The sequence below is a fragment of the Scardinius erythrophthalmus genome, assembly GCF_964197995.2.
Source record: "Scardinius erythrophthalmus genome assembly, chromosome: 8".
NCBI classification, from domain to species: Eukaryota; Metazoa; Chordata; class Actinopteri; order Cypriniformes; family Leuciscidae; genus Scardinius; species Scardinius erythrophthalmus.
Window position 1 is genome coordinate 2416690 of NC_138228.1, and position 16579 is coordinate 2433268.

General features: G+C 36.6%; 1 protein-coding gene and 1 long non-coding RNA gene across 3 annotated transcripts in view; both read right to left on the reverse strand.

Annotated features, from left to right (window-relative positions):
* LOC308694995 overlaps window positions 1-16579 on the reverse strand; it is a 102520-nt gene that overhangs the window by 76772 nt on the left and 9169 nt on the right. The gene's annotated exons all lie outside the window — the stretch shown is intronic.
* LOC308694993 (interferon-induced very large GTPase 1-like) overlaps window positions 1588-16579 on the reverse strand; it is a 46924-nt gene continuing 31932 nt past the window's right edge. For both annotated transcript variants that reach the window (XM_081372882.1, XM_081372881.1), the window contains exon 2: window positions 1588-8971. In XM_081372882.1, the coding sequence (XP_081229008.1) occupies window positions 4028-8893 (4866 nt within the window). In that variant the 5' untranslated portion in view covers window positions 8894-8971 and the 3' untranslated portion in view covers window positions 1588-4027. The remainder of the gene's footprint in view (window positions 8972-16579) is intronic.

Sequence of the window (16579 nt, forward strand, 5' to 3'; positions counted from 1 at the left end):
ATTTTGCCCTTCATAACAACTGTGAGGGGGGTGAATTTTTTTGATTAATATTTAAATTTCTGCATTTAAGGGTGTGGCCACTTGAGTGACAGGTGGGTTGTCGCTGATGTCAATGCTAGCCGTTTGACTGCTGTTACTAGCCGTCACTTCACCTCAGCAAATGTTGCTGCTGAACTTGCTTTCTCTGCAGTGTTTGTGCTTTTTTTCGGTATTATTTCATACAATTTAATACACCCATTACTTGGGTACAAAGCCCACGGCTTAGCATTCCGTCGTTGTCATCAAGCATCGTTCAAGAGAACAACCAGCGCTGTTCAAGATGGCCAAGATGGCGACGGTCGGCTCCGCCCACTTTAGGCTTCAAAAATGCTCTTCAGAAACCTACGGGTCATGGACATAGATATCATATAGAGGCTAGATGTCTCGTGCGCGCTGCTGGCCAATGGAGGTCGACGTCCGCACACGGCGTGCTCGCTCACTCATAACATGGTGCATGTACTTTTAAATAACCAGAACTTGCTCAATTTTCTACCGATTTTCAAGCGGTTTGGTTTGTTATAAACGTCAGAGATGTAGCTATGACACTGCATACATATGAATAATTATAACAATGGACTTCCATATGAAAGAATTATAGCCACGTTAATGACGTTTGTAAGAAACCAAACCGTTTGTAAATCCGTCAAGATTTCAGCGAGATAAGAGGATTTATGTGTGTGCTGATCACTCACCTTAATTCACAGAGCCCTGTGGTAAGATGGCCGGCGGTGATGCCGGAAGTGACTCCGCCTTAAGACATCTAGCCTTTATATGATATCTATGGTCATGGACACTACGTCCATATTTTTTTACATTCTATGGTTGCTGCTTTTTTTTTTTTCAGATGGATTGCCACAGACATGTCTATGTGCAGTACCGCCCCCTACCGACTGGAGTATGGATCAGCATCATTTCCGCTTCTAAACGATTCCATTTTCCATAAATTGTATGCAAACCAATCTCATAAAATGTAACTAATAGGATCTGGCCCGTTCCACAGCTAGCTATATTTAAACCATATTCATACTTTTTAACTGATTAAATCTAATAGTTTTCACAATGAACATATTTTACATTGATTCTAAGCAATCTGCCTACATACATTTTGAAAATATTATTATTTAAATAAAATCAAAAGGATGCAAATACATAATTATAAACTATGCCATGATTCATTTTTTTGCCATCAGCTGCCATTCTATATGTACTATTTCTAATCCATCAAGACTCATTTTCCATTCTCTCTAATATTTCTAAACTGAAAACCTTCAAACTTCAAACTTTTAAAAATACTAAACTAAAGCTTAAACTATTTCAAACTGAAAACATTTAAACTTTTAAAACTACTAAACTAAAACTTGAACTAATTAAAACTAAAAACCTTCAAACTTCAAGCTTTTAAAACTTCTTCAAACTTTCTGGCAAAGCTTTTTCATGCCAACGTAAAGTTTGTCTACAAACTTTTTTATCTAGTTCACAGTGTATTCCTGTAGGCTATTTTCTTGAAAATGACAAAAAATAACCCAGAATGCATTGCTTTTTAAGGTATATTACTGTTTTAATTGAAAATGGTATGATACTGTCAGAATTTTATCTTTTTTTACTCACAAAGGTTAACAGTGTATAGGATACTTGATAACATTTTGTTTTTGAATGCTCTAACAACAACCTTTAAACATATAATTCCTAATCTAACACCTTTCAGTCAGTTCTGATGACTACACAATTTTACTACATGTAGAATCAAATATACAAGATTTAAATAAGATCTAAAGTGGTATCATTTACATGCACAACATGATCGTATATCACACCCCGTATCCTCATATACTTTATTAAATATTCTCTAGATTACATGACTGCTCACATTATTAAACACATGCACAAATTCAGCTTAGAAACCACATTCTGCTCAGTTTCACGTGCTGCTTTTATTATTCTCTCCTGTTGGAGTTTAATGCTCTCCATCATCTTGGGGAAAACACTGACTCTGAACTTATCATTGATGTAACGACTGACTTCATCTCTGATGAAGCTCTCGAAGTAATCTCTGGGATTATGAATGTAGTTAATGTATTTGCCAAAATCCTCTTTTGCCAGTACCTTCAGGATATGTTTCTCCAGACTTGATCTGTTTCCATTCAGTGCTGCAGAGTTTGATTTAATTTCATCTGTCAGATCTTTGGCAGTCTTCTTGTAGACGCTCTGCTCAATGGGCTCTTTAAGTTTCTGACAGATGATCTCACCAAAAATTGCAGCTGAAGCAGATCCATTGCAGTATATCTGGAAAATACTATAGTACTCCTCTCTCTTCTTATCCAAATAGAGAACAGGATCATTGGCTTCCCTGAACAGTCTCTGTTGTTCAGTGATCATCTCTTTTTCTTTCTTAAAGATGGAGTAAGACAAATCCAAGTGTATAGGATACTTAATAACATTTTGTTTTTGAATGCTCTAACAACAACCATTAAACATATAATTCCTAATCTGACACCTTTCAGTTAGTTCTGCTGACTACACAAGTTTACTACATGTAGAATCAAATATACAAGATTTAAATAAGATCTAAAGTGGTATCATTTACATGCACAACATGATCGTATATCACACCCCGTATCCTCATATACTTTATTAAATATTCTCTAGATTACATGACTGCTCACATTATTAAACACATGCACAAATTCAGCTTAGAAACCACATTCTGCTCAGTTTCACGTGCTGCTTTTATTATTCTCTCCTGTTGGAGTTTAATGCTCTCCATCATCTTGGGGAAAACACTGACTCTGAACTTATCATTGATGTAACGACTGACTTCATCTCTGATGAAGCTCTCAAAGTAATCTCTGGGATTATGAATGTAGTTAATGTATTTGCCAAAATCCTCTTTTGCCAGTACCTTCAGGATATGTTTCTCCAGACTTGATCTGTTTCCATTCAGTGCTGCAGAGTTTGATTTAATTTCATCTGTCAGATCTTTGGCAGTCTTCTTGTAGACACTCTGCTCAATGGGATCTTTAAGTTTCTGACAGATGATCTCACCAAAAATTGCAGCTGAAGCAGATCCATTGCAGTATATCTGGAAAATACTATAGTACTCCTCTCTCTTCTTATCCAAATAGAGAACAGGATCATTGGCTTCCCTGAACAGTCTCTGTTGTTCAGTGATCATCTCTTTTTCTTTCTTAAAGATGGAGTAAGACAAATCCAAGTGTATAGGATACTTAATAACATTTTGTTTTTGAATGCTCTAACAACAACCATTAAACATATAATTCCTAATCTGACACCTTTCAGTTAGTTCTGCTGACTACACAAGTTTACTACATGTAGAATCAAATATACAAGATTTATATAAGATCTAAAGTGGTATAATTTACATGCACAACATGATCGTATATCACACCCCGTATCCTCATATTCTTTATGAAATATTCTCTAGATTACATTACTGCACACATTATTAAACACATGCAGAAATTCAGCTTAGAAACAACATTCTGCTCAGTTGTGTATTGGCAAGAAAATGTAGCGGCAATTTAAAAGTTAAGCAAAGGCTTTTGGTTTCACCTGCATGAACACAAACTGTGTGACTTTAATGTAGATCAGGTGACTCTACAGAAAGTAGAAAGCGTCCGACTGCACAACTTCTTCATCACAATTCTGGAAAACATGCTGCATGCTGCATTTTTTTACATGTAAATTATCTTTGTATCTGAAAGTCTTCAATGATGCCACTTGGTTTGCCACAGAAGAGTCTTTCAAACAGTCAGTTAAATAAAGGTTTGTTACAGGTTTACCACTACCAGTGAAGACTAGTTTGCAAAGAACAAATGTACCACATATTAACCATCACTTTTGTTGTAAATAAACTATTTAAACTACTGTAAAGTATAATGAACTGATAACATATTCACTGTGGTGATGAACATAAACTTTTTTTTTTTTCAAACTGCAAATCAAAGACCTTTAAACTTCTTTCATACATTTAGAAGTATTTATCCAAACTCTCAATAGCCTCCTGTTTTGTGCATGTTCTCCATCCAGCTGGTATCTTACCACTCCCCGCAAATGTTTTCTTGTAGTGTTTTTCCAGATCTTTCTGGAATCTGCACACAAACCACTTCCAGTAGGGCAGCTCAGAGGTATCAGGGGTGATGCTCCACTTTGCATATTTTCCTCCTGCTGTTCTGTATTCTCTATATAGGACTGCGTTATCTGAGGCATCATGGTAAAATGCTCGATCGTCACTTGCTACAGATGATGTGCAGATCCAAGGAGACAAATTTGTTGTATTCCTGAATGACCTCCCTGATATTCCATCCACTCTGTGGAAAGGAACACTGTGATCAGTGTTGTCTCGTTTATCATCATGGTGTGGTTTATCATCATGGTTTCGTTTATCAGCATGGTTTTCTATGGTGCTGGTGCAGATGGCTTTACAGAACGGACACTGAACCCAACAGCACTTACAGAAGTGATTAATCAGAATCTCATCTGGTCTGAAATTGTGGTCCAGATTTACAGCAAATGTATTTGTGTTGAATCTTCTGCTGATGTCAGACATTATAGCAGGAAGTTCTTGTGTTATCACATCTTTTAGGATGTTGAAATCCTTAACATCACGATGTGTCACTCCACTGAGGTCTTGTTCAGAGAAGATCAGCTCAGCTGAGAGCTTCTGTGTGAAATTCTTCAGCCACAAACCAACATCTCCTCTGTTCGCTTGAACATATTCAGTAGATTCACGAGCTGCTTTTATTATTCTCTCCTGTTGGAGTTCAATGCTCTCCTTCATCTTGGGTAAAACACTGTCACTGAAATTATCAATGATGTACTGACTGACTTCATCTCTGATGAAGCTCTCGAAGTGATCTCTGGGATTATGAATGTATTTCATGTATTTGCCAAAATCCTCCTCTTTTGCCAGTACCTTCAGGATATGTTTCTCCAGACTTGATCTGTTTCCATTCAGTGCTGCAGAGTTTGATTTAATTTCATCTGTCAGATCTTTGGCAGTCTTCTTGTAGACGCTCTGCTCAATGGGATCTTTAAGTTTCTGACAGATGATCTCACCAAAAATTGCAGCTGAAGCAGATCCCTTGCAGTATTTCTGGAAAATACTATAGTACTCCTCTCTCTTCTCCTCCAAATAGAGAACAGGATCATGGGCTTTCCTGAACAGTCTCTGTTGTTCAGTGATCATCTCTTTTTCTTTCTGAAAGATGGAGTAAGACAAATCCATGGAGAATTCATTCTTGAACACATATTTTACTCCTTTCTCATGTGCTGATATCGTTTTCTTGATGTGATCTGCAACTTGTTGAATGTAGCTGATGTTGTAGCCCATCTTTGAAATGTTAAATGACTTAATCATTTTGTTTGTTTGCTGAGCAACATCTGCAACTAATGATCTTATTTGGGCTTCATCTTCTGGAGACAGAGTTTCAGTATATCCAAATTTTTCTTTAACTGCTTTGTAAGCATCCTTAACAGCCTCTTTAAATGTTCCTTCTTTGGATGTTTTGTAAATAGCATAATCTGAATAACTTGGCAGAGTGAAAATGTTCTTGTTCTCACTGCTCTCGCTCCAGTGGTCTACAGGAGCACTTACATACACACTACTGAGGATCTCTCTCACATCTCTCATTATATCAATGTATTTGACTGGAGGATTGTCTGTGATGATCTTCTTCATCCACTGTTCCCAAAACAAATCAAACTCTTTCTTCAGTGTTTCTTCATTGTTACCTTTGAATTTTAAGGCAAGTTCTTCACTCTTTGCATAGAGAGTGTTTTCATGCTGTTTCCTCTGATCATCAATCTTTCTCTTCAGGCCTTGCTGCTGAAGAACCTCATTTAATTTCCTCTTTGTTTCTCTCACAATGTTTTCCTGAACATCCTTGATTTTGAGCTCAAATGATGTTTTCCACTGAATCAGCATATCTTTATCTGTGTCTTTCTCAAAGAATTCTGCCATTGATTTTTTCACTTCTTCACTCGTTTTCTTCAGTTCTCTTTGAAGAGTGGTTTCCTCAACCTCATGAATTGCTTTATTTTCTATTTGGTTGTGTAGTTTATTCTCAGTGTTCATCATGGCGCTGCGAAGACTCCAGGACCACTTGCTGTATTCAGTCTCCAGTTTCCTGTAGGCTGAAATCTCCAGAGAATTTCTGAAGCTGAAGACGAATCGTTCTTTCAATAAAGCCTCCCAGAGATCTTTAATACGATATTTTAAGTCTTTCGTCTTTATTCCATCTGATTGTGAGGCATGAGATATAATAGTCTTCTTGAGGTCTTGAATATTCTCACAGTAGTTCGGGTTTGGTGGTGCCATGGGTGGGCTTCCCTCCCAGAGCTGAGCAAAATACTTCACATCCTTCTGGACATCAAATCTAATAATATCACTGAAACGATCTGCATCATAGACTTCATCTTTAGCAGCGAGTTTTGTCATCTCATCCAGTTTCTCCTGCAGTCGTCTTCTTCCCTCCATGTTTTTCTCTCCAGCTGTGACGTCTGAGACGTTCTGATGCACAAACACACATCTGGGATTCAGTCTGACCTTCTTCATCCTCATGAGGGCCTGAACAACAATCTGAAGAACGTCCTGCATCTCTGTGGGGTTTTCTCCGAAGATGTTGATCAAGGTCAGATGTCCAAGACCTACAACAAATGTGGCCAATTCATTGTCATGATGTGTTGTTGATTTTCCAGCCAGTTCTAGAGCACGAAGACCTTCAGTATCAACGACCAGAATATAGTCAGATTTCATTTGTGTTTTCATCTCGTCTGAGACTTTGACCAGCTGCATGAACGCTCCTCTGGTGCACCTGCCGGCACTGACGGCAAACTGGAGTCCAAACATGGCGTTCAGCATGGTGGATTTCCCAGAGCTCTGAATCCCTAAAATTGACAGCACAAAGACCCTCTGGTCTCCCAGTTTCTTTACGAGTTCATCTAGAACAGCAGAGATCCAGATCAGAGGAACATGAACAGCATCTCCATCCATCAGCTCCAGTGGAAATCCAGAGATCATCATCTCTGCTGCAAGACTCGGGAGAGAAGAGAAGTGAACCTGCAGGCCTTTCTTCTCCTCCTTCACAGATGAACATGATTCATAGATCTGACCGATCTCCCTCATGATGTGCTCCAAACCAAAGCCTGCAGCCTGAAGAACCTCAGATATTCTCTCAAGTTCAGTTTGTTCAGCTATGAGTTGTTCAGATTTATCATGTTTCTCTTTCAGTTTTAAGACTGTTGACCACTTTTCATCATATTTGTGATGTATTTTAGAAAGATCAGCTGAAGTATATTCATCCAGGAGGTTTCCGAGCCACTTAATGAAAAACATCTTCTCATGTTTATTATGTGAGTTCATTTGACTAATGAAGAGCTTCATAAACTCACTGATGTTAGATTCATGCTGCTGTTTACGGATTTTCTCCAGCTCTGTTTGTTTTCTACTGATTTCATTTTCTATTTCATCTCCTCGAAGTCGGTGTAGTTCTTTGTTCTTCTGACTCCACTGATGCCACAGTTTTCCCTGATGAGGCAGAGTTGATTCTTTGATTCCTATCAGATCTTTCTCCACCAGCAAACTAATCATTGGTTGTGCTGCTTCTCTTCCTCTGCTGCAGTATTCATTATTTTTCTCATCTACTCTGATGTCTGTGTGTTCGGACAAATCTTCAAGTCTGAAAGATGATTCTGAGAGACAATCATTTATAGCTCTTCTGAGATCTTCAGATACTTCTGATTGATTTCTGTCTTTCATACCAATCTTGTATTTTCCTTTGCCTGTCTCAATCATAGTAGATTCATCCTCAGTGAAAAGACAAATGAGTGGCTTCGTGTTTGAGTACAGGTTTTGGATTATTTTTGCACTTCTGGAATTCCTGTCAAGTTGTGCTAGAAGGACAACATTGACTGAGGACATTTCAGTGAGGATCAGCCGCTGTTTCTCATAGTCTTCTGCATCACCGTGTAGATTACAGAACGCAACACAATCATTGAATTTATCCGTGTTTTTCCCAGAGGGGCAGAACCAGGCGATCTCCACCACTCCATCCATCAGGACTCTGGATCTGCTGCTGCCTGGGCAGTTCCTGTGGAAGAACGTGTTGTGCTTCTCATTGATCAGACTGTTCATCAGCTCAGACTTGGATGAAGACACAGAGTCAAACCTGAAGAAAGACACCATTGGAGTTTGTGCCTTGTAGATCAGCTGGGTTTGACTGGTGGTTTCATCGTTGGGGTTTCTCGTCTTCCAGCTCTTGTTGATTTGTCTGAATGTCCAGAGAGGAAACTCAGTCTGATGTGTGAATGGATTAGGAACAAGCAGAGGCAGAGCGTACTGACACTGAGACAGTTTAGTGACCATCAGCTGCTTCAGGAAATCATCAGCACAAAGAAACACAGCCATCTGAACATCCATCGGGTGAATTTGATCAGATCGATTCGTTCCTTTGTTTGACAAAGACATCATTTCAAAAACATCATGAACATTTTCACTCCTGGTTTCAAACAAGTCTCCCTGTTTTGTTTGATCCTGTTTACTGGTCTCTTTAATGTTGATGTATCTTGCTCTGTAGTTCATCATCAATAGTTTTTGAAGGAAAGTCTGAACCAGCTCTTCATCAGCACAAGACTCACTGGACTGTAAAGAATGTGTAGTTATCTGAAGAACATCTGCTGGGCTCAGGTTATTAAGACTCCCGCCTTCAAGATTAAGTTTGTGAAACAGATTATTAATTTTTTCCATGTCTTTTTCAGTATTTTCCTGTTGTAGATTATTCATTTTTTCCATGTCTTTTTCAGTATTTTCCTGTTGTAGATTATTCATTTTTTCCATGTCTTTTTCAGTATTTTCCTGTTGTAATGATGGTGTTGATCAGGACAGACTCCTGATTGTCCACAGTCCTTGTTTCCCCTGTTGATTAAGCAAATATTTAATTTATTTAGAGAAATAACTTTTATACAGAACAAATATACAGTGGAGAAAATAGTGATTGGATCCCCTGATGATTTTGCCCACCTACAAAGTAAGGAAGGGTCTATAGTTTTTAAGGTAGGTTTATTTTAACTGATAGAGACGAAATATCAACAAGTAAATCCAGAGAAAAACACATCATATAAAGGTTATAAAATGATTAGCAGTTGATTGAGTATTTGATCCCCTACCCAACCAGCAATTATTCTGCCTCCCACAGAGTGGTTATGTGCCCATGAGACACAAGATCTCTGAAGATCTCAGCAGAGGAGGATTAAACAACTCCACAAACAGCATTACCAGCTTTACTTATTACTAACCAGACTGACTTTATTTCTGTTAGTAGTCTACAAAAGTTGTTATTGAGAACTAAGAGAGGTTTAACTCTATTTGATTTGAAGTCACCATAACTGATTATTGTTTACATTAGTTGGGCTCTTAACTCTTTTTATATCTTTTGTATTTTTGGCTGGTTTCTGTTTTGAAGTCTTTAAAAGTGCATCCATCCATGATAAAAGGTCTCCACACGGCTCTGGGGGGTTAATAAAGAACTCTTGAAGTGAAGCGACACATTTGTGTAAGAAAAATACGCAAGTCGACTCACGCCAAAAGAGTAACACTTGGTGATGTATGTCGTAGGAGTAGCGTAAGCTGTGATGCCTCTCGCGGTTCAAACAAACAGGGCTGGGCAACAAACTCAAGTTCCTCCGACATTTCTCTCAAAAAGTTCTCGATTTATACTTCTAATTCGTGATTGATGTTTTGTTTTGCTCTATCCTCTGCGCTTTCGGGTTCGTCATTACGTTGTGCGTCAAGTTCAAGGGTTAGTCTTTCGCCGTAAATCGATGCACACAGCTGTCTGTCGGAAGCTAGTTATTTTAGTTGATAAAGTTTTAAATATGAATATTTTTCTCACACAAACGCATTGCTTCGCTTCACAAGGTCTTTATTAACCCCCTGGAGACATGTGGAGTACATTTATGATGGATAGATGCACTTTTATGATGGACAGATGCACTTTTATGATGGACAGATGCACTTTTATGATGGACAGATGCACTTTTATGGACTTCAAAACAGAAACCATTCACTGCCATTACAAAACTTGGAAGAGACAGGACATTTTTTAATATAACTCTGATTGTATTTGTCTGAAAGAAGAATGTCATATACACCTAGGATGGCTTGAGGGTGAGTAAATCATAGGCTAATTTTAATTTTTGGGTGACCTATCCCTTTTAAAAGCCCTTTCACACTAAACTTGACGCAATACAACAAGGTGAATGGATGAATGGAGCTTTCACACCGAACGCGAAACGATAGTTCTCCTTCGGCTAATTCACGCAAGGTGGCGCTGATCGACTGCATTTTTCCTCACACTGAAAAACCCCAAAAAGTTAAGCTAACTCATTTCATTTGAGGACACTGATTACCTTAATTTGTTTAATATTAGATATACATTGCAGTCAAGAAGTTAAGTGATTAATTATGTGATAAATTAAGTGATTAATTAAGTAATGACTGAGCATTAGTGACGAACACCTGCTGTTAATGAGCAAAATTACTGAAGCAAAGAGAAACACAAACTACAACTGACTTCAACCACAGCCTTAGATGAAATCAGCTGAAGATAAAAGACATTACATCTCTCAAGATCTCAGCAGAGGAGGATTAAACAACTCCACAAACAGCATTACCAGCTTTACTTATTACTAACCAGACTGACTTTATTTCTGTAAGACGTCTACAAAAGTTGTTATTGAGAATTAGCAGAGGTTTATATGATGATGGTTTATTGAGTTTCATTTGATGTTTCACGATGGTGATCAGTGTTTGCTTTAGTTGGGTTCTTGACCCTTGATTTTATAACAACAATTTTACTATGTGTGGTGTTTTTAAATTTAATAAACTATGTGTTTATTTTATTGCAATCAACAAATTATGAAGAAAAATGAAACAAAAGCACGCACATCAGTCTCAAAAGGGTGCTCGACTAAAAAACAACAAGTGAAAAGATAAAGTATAAAGTCGGCAACACCTAAGCTCCAAAATTATCAAAAATATTTATTTTCAAGACAACTATCGCATAGCGTATGTGACGTTTCGAGCACGCAGGCTCTTCATCAGACAAATTGACTACAGATGTGCAACCCTTTATATCTCCAGGTGATCACGTCCAAACATGTTACTAATCAATACAACAATACAAAACGAAAAAAGAAAAACAAATATATATATATATATATATATATATATACATACACACACAAAAATTATTAAAAAACTATGCAAAATACAACAGTATCATTATTAATATGCACTTTAAAAAACACTTTTCTTGATACCTGCATATATACATCAAAATAACTAAATTAAAGTAATCACTCCAAAACCTTTGATGTATTATATACAAAAAAAAAGAGAAATACACACACACACACACACACACACACACACACACACACACACACACACACATCTATATGACAATTCAAAGAAATGGACGAATATCAAAATCTTCATTAAGTCCTCTAGGGGACAACATGTCTAATGTGAAAATCCAAAAAGCCTCACGCTGTAAAAGCAATTTATCAATGTCACCTCCACGACGTGGATACTTAACTACCTCGATGCCTATGTATTGAAGAGTAGAAACTGAATGTCTAAAAGCTGCAAAATGCTGTGCAACTGGACTTTTTGGATCATGGTGTCTAATTGCACATCGATGTTCAGAAATGCAATTCTTCAAAGGTCTACTAGTCTTACCAATGTAACATAAGCCACAAGGGCAACGCAGCATATAAATAATGTTGGCCGTCTTACACGAAATGGTGCCTCGAATTTTAAAAGTTTTTGCCGTATGAGGATGTGTAAAAGTTGATGTCGTATATGTAAAATTACACTGTTGACAGTTACCACATCTATAATTACCATGAGGTATTTTATTCAAGAAGTGAGGAGCTGGTTTTAAATCCGCTCTAACTAAAATATTTCGAAGGTTAGGTGTTTTTTTATACACTAAACGAGGTGGTTTTTCGAAGCATTTTTTAAGATTGGGATCACTCTCTACAATATGCCAGTGTTTAGATAAAACATTATTAACATCCTTGGTAACAGGCGAATATTGCATATAACAATTAACACGACATTCCGTTTTTTTTATATTTTTTAACTAGACTCTCTTTTTGTGACACATCTTTAAAACGACTCGCTGCAGACTGAATCCACTCTTCTTTATACGATCGATGTCTAAATCTCTCTGATAAAATATGTGACTGCTGTTGGAAATCATCATCACTGCTACAGATACGGCGAATCCGACTAAATTGAGAAATTGGTAACGAACGTTTTAATGACACCGGATGATAGGATTGTCCGTGCAAGATAGTGTTACGATCAGTAGGTTTCCGATACAAAGTGGTCTCAATGCCCGACGTGGTATGAAGAACAAGCACATCCAAAAAATTCATTTTCTCTTGATGGAAATCAATGGTAAATGTTAACGCAGTACATTTATTATTTACCAAATTGTGAAACTCTAATAGCTCCGCTTCAGTGCCACTCCACAATAGAAAAACATCGTCAATGTATCTTTTCCATATAAAAGAATGTGCTTTAAAAAATCGTTAACCGGATTAAACACAAATTGATGTTCAAACATGCCACAAAATAAAGATGCAAAACTTGGGGCCATCTTAGATCCCATACTGACCCCCGAAATCTGCAAATAATACTCAGACCCAAACAAGAAATAATTATGTGAAAGTACCAATTTTGCCAAATCACTCAAACACACAGTACTAGGAGTTTGACAAAGCCGTTGATTCAGAAAAAATTCAATTGCCTCTAGCCCACCCTGAAACGGAACATTGGTATACAACGATTCAACATCCATAGTGACTAGAAGAACAGGACAATCCGGTAATTTCACATTGTTAACAAGTTCAATAAAATGCACCGTGTCTCTAATATAAGAAGGCAAAGACATCACCAAAGGTTGTAAATGAAAATCGACGAAAGCTGAAATTTTTTCTGTAAGAGACCCAATTGCTGCCACTATAGGTCTCCCAGAGGGAATATCACTATAAGGTTTAAGAATTTTGGGCAGTGTATATAACACCGGTGTAATCGGATGTTCGACACACATATATTCATATTCAGCTTTCGTCAACAAACCTGAATCTACAAACAATTTTAAAGTGTTATGTACAGATGTTTTAAAATTAATCACAGGATTTGTACTCAATTTTTTATAAAAGGTTGAATTAGACAATTGTCTCTGAATTTCAACTTCATAGTGGCCTGATAAGAAAATTCTGCACCATCCAGGCCATCCTATGCACCCAAATAAAATTTAGAAACACGGACAACCCTATTTTTTCCTAAATTACATTTATTGGTCTAAATCCTTAGGCTGGGGCCGTGTAAAATAATTAAAGGCTTTCTCTTGAACGTACACTCACTTCCCTTTTCCTTCTCTTCATTTTCCCTAATACCTCTCTGCCTCTCCCTTACACCAAGGATCATCAGCCTCATACACTAAGTAAAGTGGAGTACTAGTGTTATTGGAATTTAAACTAAAACATGACCATATATATATACAGCATATATATAATGTATGTATAAAGTGTGCGTATTTTTCTTGTACCTGTCTCTCATTTACTTGTCACTTCTTCTGGCCTCATGTTACAAACAGAACTGTCTCCACCTTGGTGCATCCAAGGCGACATCTATGTATATATCTATACCCGCCCGCGCCGTCAGATCATTTAGACGTGTGCTGTTTTCAAGAGATAACAACGATATAAATACTGTTCGTTTTCTCACACAAACCGCTCGTTTCGTGTCTTAGGCCATCAATGTGTACTTACGATGGGGAATTGTTTCATTTGGACGATGGGGAATTGTTTTAATTTGGACTCTGTGCTTGTGTTTTGAGCCAGTGACCATCGACCTGCATATGACTGACAGACAAGAACGGTTTGACCTAAAAATATCAAAATTGAAACTACTGCGGAAACAAAGACACCTACATCTTGGATGCCCTTGAGGTAAGCTAAAACATATCAAAAATTAATTTCAAAGTGAACTATCCCTTTAACTGAGTTTCTCATACAGGTTTGGAACAACATTAGTGTAAGTAAATTATGACAGAATTATCATTTTTAGGTGAACTCCCTTTAAAGTGCATTAACAACATAACACTCTCAATAATGGATGAGACAGTGGTTCAATGCAAAGAGAGATTTTTGCTTTTAAGAAATTGTTTTTAAGGACTACAACAAATGACTGATAGGACCTACACTGTTTTTTTGACTACACTGACTTTTTTTTTTTTTTTTTTGCCTTTGCAAACGTGTCTTATAAACACTTTACGGCAGACAAAAAAGCTAATGTAATAAAATTAAAGGTCAAGACAAGAGCCCAACTAAATCAAACTGTTCACCTGCAAATTAAACAAATTAACTTGACTTTTAATTTAGTGCAACTGTGCTGCCAGCATTTTACAGATAAATTACCGGATGATTTTTTACAGTGAAAGCTGTAAAAATAACAGTACTTTGTAGGTGAAGATCCTGACAGTTACAGTAATTACGCCAAATTTACACTGAAAAAAGTTTTAAAACATGTATTATTACATGCATAATCTTTTTCTGATATATATAATATGTATATCATATATATATATATATATATATATATATATATATATATATATATATATATATATATATATACAGTGCTATGCATAAGTTTAGACACCCATACTAAAGTTGACTAAAAAGAGGTATAAAAAATCATCTTTTGGAAACTCAACTTAATGCCTTAATTTAAAAAAATAGGAAAAATCCAACCTTTAAGGACACCAATTTTCTTTGTGAATGAATAATGTATCGTAAATAAATAAATGTTCTTCCTTAAAATACAGGGTGCATAAGTTTGGACACCCCTATGTTAAATTCCCATAGAGGCAGGCAGATTTTTATTTTTATTTTTTACTAGTGCAAAATGCCCGTGCAAAATCAGTTTTTGAGTGTTTTTAGTAGCCTAATTGTTGGTTTGATGTGTTTGAGTGCTCATTGTTACAATTACACAGCAAAAGTTCAGTGACATTTTTATATGTGCATGGTAGAAAGCACAAAGTGAACTCCGAGAAAACGCTTATGCTTGAGCAAACAGTTTGTGAATAGGCTGATGCCCGTGCAAAATCAGTTTTTGTGAGCTGATCGCCATCAAAAAAGTTCAGGAGATATTTCTTAGCGATGGCTGATTTCAACAGTTTCAATATGATAAAAAAATAACTTTTTTATTGATTCAATTGATTAATTGCATTTTGAAAAAAAAAAAAAGTGTCATGAATTTATTGCATTTTTGGGGAAAATAATCCGTTTTTATAATAAATCTTTGAAAATCAAAATCTGGATTTGAAATTTTTTATGTTATTATAACCTAAAGATGCTATGTGAAAGTTTGAAACAGAAAATAGTGGTTTTCATCTTGTCACTTTCTTGGTAAAGAAAACACATTTTTACTCAAAAGAATCAAAATGGATTTATCAAGTTTTGGAACCAAACTCTAATATTCATAAGTAAACAGTGTAGCTGACAGATTGTCAGAATTTAATATTCATAAGTAAACAGTGTAGCTGACAGATTGTCAGAATGTTTATTTTTAAACCACAACCTTCTTGGGGCTTCTTTGACCGATACAACTCTCTGTTTATTTTTAAACCACAACCTTTTAAAAATGATATATTTAACGATATCTTTAGCATTTCTCACCCAAACAACGTCAAACTTGGCACTGCACTTACTCGTGACCGTAGCGAGACACCTGTCAAGTTTGAAATCCATCGGACTAACGGTTCGAGAGATATGCGGTTAACAGACACACAGACAGACACACAGACAGACACACAGACAGACACACAGACAGACAGACAGACAGACGTTTCTGTAATTTATATATATATATATATATATATATATATATATATATATATATATATATATATATATATATATATATATATATACATGGGCGTCTGTTTGAATGCGTCATTGTACCCAGCACATATACCGCATGGGCGTCGGTTTGGTTTGAAAAGTGCTGGGTACAATGAATGACGCATTCAAACAGACGCCCATGTATATATAAGAATGATACTTTTAAACATAACACTAAACCGCCAATAGGTGTCGCCAGACGGCCGTCTTAATGAGCGAGTCAATGATTCATTCGTTCAAACGATTCGTTCAAATGACTGAGTCATTCCTGATTGAGACAGATGTTTATGGAATGATCATTGAATATTTGAGTCAACCGATTCGTTCAAAACGAATTCATATATACTCGTGTATATATATATATATATATATATATATATATATATATATATATATACCCAGCCATGGGCGTCGGTTTGAATGCGTCATTGCACCCAGCACATATAGCCCATAATCTATACCGCATGGGCGTCGGTTTGGTTTGAAATGTGCGCGAAAGAGAAAAAAAAAATGAATGCGTCATTGTACCCAGCACATTTCA